This window comes from Nothobranchius furzeri, chromosome 13 (genome assembly GCF_043380555.1).
Source record: "Nothobranchius furzeri strain GRZ-AD chromosome 13, NfurGRZ-RIMD1, whole genome shotgun sequence".
Lineage (NCBI taxonomy): Eukaryota > Metazoa > Chordata > Actinopteri > Cyprinodontiformes > Nothobranchiidae > Nothobranchius > Nothobranchius furzeri.
This window is the reverse complement of record NC_091753.1, coordinates 50723589-50732017: the sequence shown is the minus strand read 5'-3', so window position 1 is coordinate 50732017 and position 8429 is coordinate 50723589. Positions and strand designations below refer to the sequence as shown.

Here is an 8429-nt window from a genome sequence, read left to right as displayed (position 1 = left end):
CTTTGGAAGTTCTATTTTAAATCAATGAAATTTGTAAAACTGAGTAGTAGTGCTATGGCCAGACACCGTACAGGTAAGTATGTTGGGCTATATTTAAATCTTTTCTTTTTCTGACACATAGGATTTAACTTTTCCATTTTTATTATCGGAGTTTCTGTTTAAGTCTCAGACAGAATTGCCATTCGTTTCCTTTTCATAGTGTCCATAATTCCTCAGTTGCCTTCTTCCTATGTCCCTTATTTCACCATGTGCACACGTTAAAAACAATAAATACATAAAACACAAATGTGAACAACTCTGTAGCAAAACACTGACATCTCTTTGATTTCCTTCACAGCAAAAACTAGATTTTGAAAGTAATTTATTTCCAACCTGAAACTCTGAAATTCAATGGCAGTTACTAACATTTACGAGGGGATGGTTACATTTAATGTCAAAAATGCAGACTCAGCTTTTGTTTTATTGTTTAAGGAGGATATAGCCCATAAAAGCATTTCACAGGTAACACATTTGTAAGCTACTTACTGACACACAAAACAAAAATAGATGGTAAAATAAATGTTTCATGACTATTTCAGCAAATTTAAAAGGGAAAATCACACTGCATGATTTCAAATGTGAGGCTGACACGAATAAGTATCTTAAATAGGTTCCGTACATTAAACACATTTGTCAGGGACACAAACCATGAACATTTATTTATTTGTACGATGTATGTGTTGAAATGTTTATTAAATATGGGAAAATCCACAATTGTTGGCTATAAAATGAAACAAACTAAGTTTGTGTGGGTATTGTTGTTCGGGTGGTACCAAATGTTTATTAACCTTCCATATTTTACAGTTGATTTTTATTCATTAAATATTTTTTAGAGTTCTTCTCAGGCTGAAATAAGATGATGAAACACTTTGGAGCAAATATACACAGAATCAGTCCAAAACTGGAGGCCAGAATAGCAAATATCTCCACAGCTACAGTAAATTTCCCAGGAGAGCTGACATATGCTGGGATGAAGGTGAGCCACACTGCACAGAATATCAGCATGCTGAAGGTTATCAGCTTGGCTTCATTAAAATTATCAGGTAGTTTCCGAGCTAGAACAGCTAACACAAAGCAGAAAACAGCCAGCAGGCCAATGTACCCGAGCACAGCCCAGAACCCAACAGCAGAACCTAATGCACATTCCAGGATGATCTTCTCCTTGTATGTGCTCAGATTCTTCATTGGGGATGGAGGGCTGAGTAACAACCACACAGTACAGATGAGAAGTTGAACAAATGTAAAAAACACCACAGTCATTCTTTGTTGTGGAGGCCCAAACCATTTCATGACATTACTACCTGGAAGTGTAGCTTTAAAGGCCATTAAAACCACTACAGTTTTGCCAAGAACACAGGAGATACAGAGAACAAAGGTGATACCAAACGCTGTGTGTCGCAGCATGCAGGACCAATCAGAGGGAGCTCCGATGAAAGTTAATGAACATAAGAAACACAGAGTCAGAGAGAAGAGCAGCAGGAAGCTCAGCTCAGAGTTGTTGGCTCTGACAATTGGAGTTGTTCTGTGATGAAAGAAAATAGCTGCTGTTATGATGGCCAGACAGGCCCCACTAACAGAGAATGCAGCCAGGATGATTGCCAGGACTTCATCATAGGAAAGAAACTCCACAGGTTTGGGGAAACAAGCGTCTCTTTGTGCATTAGGCCACGATTCACTGGGACACGGGAAACAGTCTGGAGAATCTAGAACAAATAAATAAAATATGGTTTGTTAGCAATCAATGTTTTATGTAAAGGGAAATTGCATTGAAAATGTTTACTTTACTTGTCGTGTTGCTAATCTCTCCTTCAGGACATGGTATACAATCATAGCAGCAGATAGGTTTTCCTTTCTGCAGGACTTTATGAGTTCCTGGAGGACATTTAACAGCACACACTGATACTGGGACCTGTTGGAAACACATACAACTACAGTTCAAAAAAGAGGTGTATAAATGTTTCAGAAAATACTTTTATCTTTAACATTGTTTCTTACATCCGTACCACTCTCCACCCAAGTTATGTTTCTATTAAAATGAAACTCCTGTCCTTTAGGCAGTGATGCATCATAGTACCCTACTGTTACCAGCTCAATAGCTCCACTCTCACTCTTCTGCCAGTTGACCAGCTCATAAAAAGCTACAGGATCTCCGTTAGCATCAAATGACACAGGATAACCATTACGGGTGAAGTTGACTTTTTTTAATTCAGGTAAAACCTGCAAAAAAATCAAAAAATGAAGAAGACAATAAGGAACCATAGAAAATTACGTTTAGTGTCAGAGGCTTACTGCTTAACCAAAAAATAAAATGCTGAACTAACCTGTGACAACTTTATTTTGTTCAGGTTGTCACACTGAATGGACGCATTGGTTAGCTGGCAAATTGCACTGGTAATGGCATGAGCTATTGCATAAACAGCCTTGTAGACCATATTAGTAGGTCTTAATTGAGACGTATCAGTGTACGGGTTTTTTAGCTTCCTTATGTCTTCAGTCCCATCACACATCCTCTTGTTTGGAAAAGCATCTAACACATTTGCAAATAGAAAAATTCACCGAAGTTAAATGCTTTTAGCTGTTTCATTTATATATTGAATAAGTAGTATATCCTCTTGTGAAAACATAGCAGTTATATTCTGCAAAACTATTTACAAAGAGAACAAAAAAGGCCTCAACTGTTTATTTATTTTTTTGTATTTTTAAAGTCTCACTTTTTTCTAGTTTGCAGTTGAAGGCATCCTCCCAAAACTCAGTAAGCACAGGTGAGGCAGCTGCTTTAGTGGGAGAAAGATCTAAAAGAAACTCCCTGAGACCTGGGATGACTGATTGCTGAAGGCCAACTCCAATGGCCCCTGCACAGAAACTGAAGCTCATTAAATAAGTTTCAATTATCCAGCCCTCACTTCCGACCCACTGACGAGGAGGTGGGGGGTCCCGGGCCAGCTCTTCCAACAAAACCTTCATTTCTCCAGCAGCAGTAAATGCCACAACAACCGTCGCTGATGACCTGCAAAAAGACATCAGGATACAAACATGTGAACTCACATTTCAGATAAAATATTGTGATTTGTATTCTCAAGTGGGATGGCCTTCTTTGTCCACCAGGAGGTTGGGACACTAATACACTTTCATTTATAAGGCCATTCTTGGATTACTACCCAACTACGTCTGTAACTTCTCACACTCTGCGTGCATAAAACCAGCTATAACTTTGTGTTCCATTTGCTCGTGCCAAATTGTGCAAAAGGATTTTTCTTTCACTCTAATCCTTCTCCAAGGAATAGGCTGAAGGAAAATTGGAAATGAACCAAGTTGATCCCCTGGAATACATTTAAAACCAGACTGAAAGCCCTTGAGATGGATTCCCTGTGTTGTAACGTCTTTCTGTAATTCTGTACACAACATGTCTGTGTATCTGAAAAAATGTGTAGTTGTAATTTTTGCTGACTCTTAGCCAGAGATGAAACACATGCATGACAGGTATATTAGAGATTCTAAATTGTACCTAAGTTTCAGTGGGTGTGTAAATGGCTATCTGTCTCTGTGCAACCTGTCATGGACCAGCTACCTGTCCAGGCTGCCCCGTGCCTGCTGCCCATAACCGCTGGAGTAAGGCACCAGCTTCCCATTACACTTATCAGGGTGTATTATTTGAAAGAAAAAAAAAAAACATAATGGATGTGTTACGACCCGCATTTGCATGCTTTTCAGCACCCTGGATAGCTCCTGCCTACTCAACTCTTTGTAGTCCAGGCGGAGTAGAGCCAATGTTAGTGTGGAAGCCCCATCTCTCTCCTAGTTGGTCTTTTTCAGCACCCTGGATAGCTCTTGCCTACTCGGCTCTCACTAGCCCATGCAGGCGAAGTACAGCCAATGCAATGGAAGGCCTATCTTTCTCCCAGTCGACCCTTTTCAACACCATTGATAGCATTGGCCCTCTGTGCTCTCTCCCTTCCAGTCAGCCCTTTCAGCATCATGGAGAAGCATCCTGTGGTGCATCACCTGCTGCATTAATTCAGCACTCAGCCACTGAACCTTTTTAAGGAAGAGCTTCTCCAGACAAAAAGACAACTCAGTACTAATCTGTTGTTCTTCCAGGTGTTGTGGTAGCTGGTGGTAACTTTTTCTAAGATTAACCACTTTTGCTCTAATCTGAGGATTTAGTGTTTAGCCTACTTTTTTTGTCCTTTAGATATTCAGCAGAGCTTTTGAGCTGCAGTTTCGTTCAGCATTATTGTTTAGTATTTGACTTAGTTTTGCTTTACTTCTACGTTTAGAGGGAGTGTTTAGTTTGAATGAGTTTTCCCTCTGTACTGTTAGGACTAGGGAGTCACCTTTTGTTTAGTATTGAAATTAGTCACCTTTGTTCTATTTATAGGGACTCTTTTGTTAGAATAAACCTTTTTAAATGGCTGTTGAGACTTTGGTTCATTCCATCCATATTTTTTATTTTCTGTGTTCCTCCCTTCTGGACCTCCTAGACCATGGAGGGAGTGTAACAGGATCCATATACCAAGTAACACACATGACTATGTGTTTTTAATGTTATGTTTTCTGAGAAACCACTATCGGTCATTAAGAGTTGCACATTCATGCAGTAGGTGACAATTTCCTTCAACCGCAACCCTAATTAGCAACACATTGAAAATGATGAAAATGTCAGAAAAAGCTATTTTCCTGGTCACAGGGACATTTGTTTTAATGAACTCGCCCACCTTGGCTCATGACTGCCCACAGGAACGTGAGAGCAGAAGATTCTTGCCTCCCCATCATGACAGACAAATTCAGTTTTGTGTTATTTGTGATGATATTTTTTATCCAATAAAATATTTTACAGCATTCTAAGCTTTGTTTTTGTTGGCAGAAGCAGAATAGTTGAGTTGCTGTTAGCCTATTGCAGGTGATAAATTTGCTCATGATGAATATTTATCAGACATATAATCCCATCGTTTTCCACTTAGTCACTCTAATCCCCTAAAAAAGGAGTACCAGACCCTTTTATCCACATTTAACACATCTAGAGAGCAAAACAACCTTTTTTTAATTAGTGAGTGACATCTTTAAGACTTCTTTACATTCTTCAGATAAACTATTTTCCAATTTGAAGTTGACTTAATATTTCTGTGTGAGTTTAAAAGATTCGGCAGCCTCTTATATTTGTGACAATTTACACTTCCATAAATAAAACACATATGATTGTTAATAATTAACCTGCTTTCTTTCTTTTTTTTTCCAAATTTCAGCAAAAAGGTTTAAGTACTTTAAAACACTTTAAAACTTTAAAAATGACATAAAAGCCCAAACATTTGAAATATTTTTAAACTCTTAACCCAACCTCTGTATTTTATTTTTAAATCAATAAAATCATTAAAAAGGTTATAGCATAATGTCCAGATCAATAAAAGATACACAATAAAAATAAGAGATTCTGAAACCTGCAGATAACGTCAGCTACTCTCTGGATCTTTCTCAGGGGGTCAGTTCGATAGAAAGATTCTGAATACTCCACACAGATTCCCTCTCTCTGTGCTGCAGCAAGAAAAGATGCCATCCCATAATTTCCATAATCTGAGTCTGAGCGGACAGCACCTATCCAAGTCCAGCCAAAGTGTTTCACCAGCTTGGCCAGTGCATCAGCCTGGAACTGGTCACTGGGAACTGTTCTGAAAAACGTTGGGTACTGCTGCTTGTCCGACAGACAGGCACACGTGGCAAAGTGGCTGACCTAAAGAATGAAAATAACAGTGTTGTGTGTTAACAAAAACAAAACGATTACTGGATATCTTTCACAATTTTTAATCAATACATACTAATTACCAGGGGAATGTTGAAGGGGCCAATGATGCGTGACATGCTGATGGTTGGCGTGGATCCAGAGTCTCCAACAACAGCCATCACCGCACCAGACTGAGAACAATGGCTGTCTTTGTAAAGCACAGAGTCTTGACCATTTAACAATTGAAATGCAACATCAGCAGCTACAGTCACCGAAGCACAGGTATCATAGATCTGATATCCAAGTTTGATGCCTGGAAGCAGCTCTGTGCTGTTGTTGATCTCCTCGATAGCAAAGATCATTGCAAGAGAATATTGCAGGTTGCGAAGATTAAGGCTGCACGGAATCAGCTCGGTTAGATTTTATATTTAGGCAACACAGAAAAGAAAACAATCGCGATTCATAACATTATCAAAAAACGAGAACTTAAAAAAAGTGTGTTTTGGAATTCTCCAAACAAAACTCTTGTAAAAAAATAAAATTAATTAAAAGTTAACCAACAAAAATCCTGACAAAGTGAGTTTAAACATGAAAATTATTTTATAAACTTAATTTAAATTACATTTCTTAAATGTAAAATTTAGAAGTTTTATATATATATATGTAACATGTATTTAAATTGTGCCTTTTTTTGACATTTTAGAAACATGCACAATTTTACCTTTTCCATCTCACATTTTTTTTAAACCATTTTTCTTTTTTTCTTACCTCCCCGTGCACACCGGAGGCTCTGGCTTGGTGGTGTAGTTATTGATCACCGTTTGCATCATGTAGTGTATGAAGAAAACTCCTCCGATAACAACCTCACCTGCCTCTGAAAATGCTGGTAAACGGGGGGTACCTTGTAGGGTACATTTCTTTGAAAAAGATTCAATCGGAACGCCAGCACCAATCAAATCCATTATTTTCCCAGTCCTCTGTATCAGACCATCTACAGAACCACCAAAGACAACAACTGACACCAAAACTAACAAGCTCACCACTAATCTCATCTCTCTGAAGACACATTTCATCTCCATTTCTCAAGAGCCTTTTTTTGCATGTGTGTGTTTCTACTAGTTTATAAGCTTTGGATGTGTGTCAGGTGGTTACTCCCACCAAATTTCCAAATGATCCCTCCCCAAACATGTGAGATCTTAATTGTTAGGGATGTCTGATATTATTGGTCTACCAATACTATCGGCCGATATTGGACTTGTAATGTAATATGGAAAAATATCGGTATCGGTTTTTACTCATAGTGACCCGACTTTCACCTACCATGCATGTATTAGCCATCAAACTCTTCGGCTTCATCTCCTCTTTCTCAAAATGCCAAAATATGACAGATCAGATATTTAGTTTGTGAGATATTTTAGTTTTACTTGGCACAACATGTGAATAATCAGGAATGTGTCCAGTGTTTAGAGGATTTGCTGTCATTACAGCTTGTAGCTATATGTAGCTAGCCAGCTAGTCCAGGCTTCACCCAAGACTCGCTTTTCTTAAATGAAGGTCTTTATAAATGTTTTATCACCATAACTACAATATAAAGACATAGAAAATGCATTACTGGCATTCACACACATCTTTGTGTTGCACTTTGCGATTAGCCTCACTTAGCATGTGTACCCTCATGCTGCTTACATTTTATCAGCTCTGTCATTCTAACACACGCCTAAATATTCTCTAAACACTGATGGTTACAAAGACAAATGCTCTAAAAGGCACGGACGTATAAAGCAAAATCATTGTGCTCATGATCCGTTTATTCTCTTTTTTCTGAACGTAAACACACCAGGACAGGAGTGGAGGAGCCGGAAACTACGTAAATGATAGATCTGAGTGCTCACTCCGTCACGTTTCACACAAACAATACAACAAAGATTGTTTGTAACAGCGATTTCTCACTTTGACCAGTTTTCAAAACTTAAAACATTTTAACCTTTTTATGATGTAGTTCGCTTGTACTATTTATTAACATATTAATAAAACCTTTTTCCATCATAAGCCTAATACTTATCTTTGGCCTAAAGGTGTCACAGAGTATTTGTCGGGATTATCTCAGGGAGAATGTCGTTCAGCTGCTGTTGGACAAACTACAAGTGGCATTATTTTCCATTATTAACTTAAATGGAAGTTATCAGTTTGCACTGATAATGTTTAAAGCTTAAGCACTCAGGATAGGAGATATGCTGTGTTGGCAACCTATTTTTTTTTCTTTTTTCATTAGGGGGACCCCGCAATAATCAGCATCGGTTTATAATGGGATCAGAAATAAACCTTTGAAGGTTGAGCGGGTTGTCCAGTAATCGGAAGGTTGCAGGTTCGATCCCGGCTCCGGACAAAGAATTCTGCTGTTGTGTCACACTTAACCCACCTTGCCTGCACGTGGTGGTCAGAGGGACCAGTGGCGCCTGTGCTCGGCAGCCTCACCTCTGTCAGTGCGCCCCAGGGCAGCTGTGGCTACATTGTAGCTCATCACCATCAGTGTGTGTGAGTGTGTGTGTGAAGGGATGAATGATACACTGTAGTGTAAAGCGCTTTGGAGTCCTTACTCTGAGAGGCGCTATACAAGTGCGGGTCATTTATCATTTATCATTTATACTCATCGAAGTAGTGTGGGGTGATGTGT

The 8429-nt window shown here is 38.8% G+C and overlaps 1 protein-coding gene across 1 annotated transcript; it reads right to left on the bottom strand.

Moving 5' to 3' along the window:
* Positions 1 to 793: 793 nt before the first annotated feature.
* Positions 794 to 6666, bottom strand: LOC139062581 (extracellular calcium-sensing receptor-like). Its single transcript, XM_070543831.1, has 8 exons — positions 6524 to 6666; positions 5857 to 6151; positions 5475 to 5764; positions 2751 to 3046; positions 2361 to 2566; positions 2035 to 2256; positions 1825 to 1948; positions 794 to 1742 (listed from the first exon to the last, which is right to left on the bottom strand). The coding sequence occupies exons 1-8, from the start codon at positions 6583 to 6585 to the stop codon at positions 838 to 840; spliced, it is 2400 nt and encodes a 799-aa protein (XP_070399932.1). The 5' UTR covers positions 6586 to 6666; the 3' UTR covers positions 794 to 837.
* Between the last annotated feature and the right edge of the window lie 1763 nt (positions 6667 to 8429).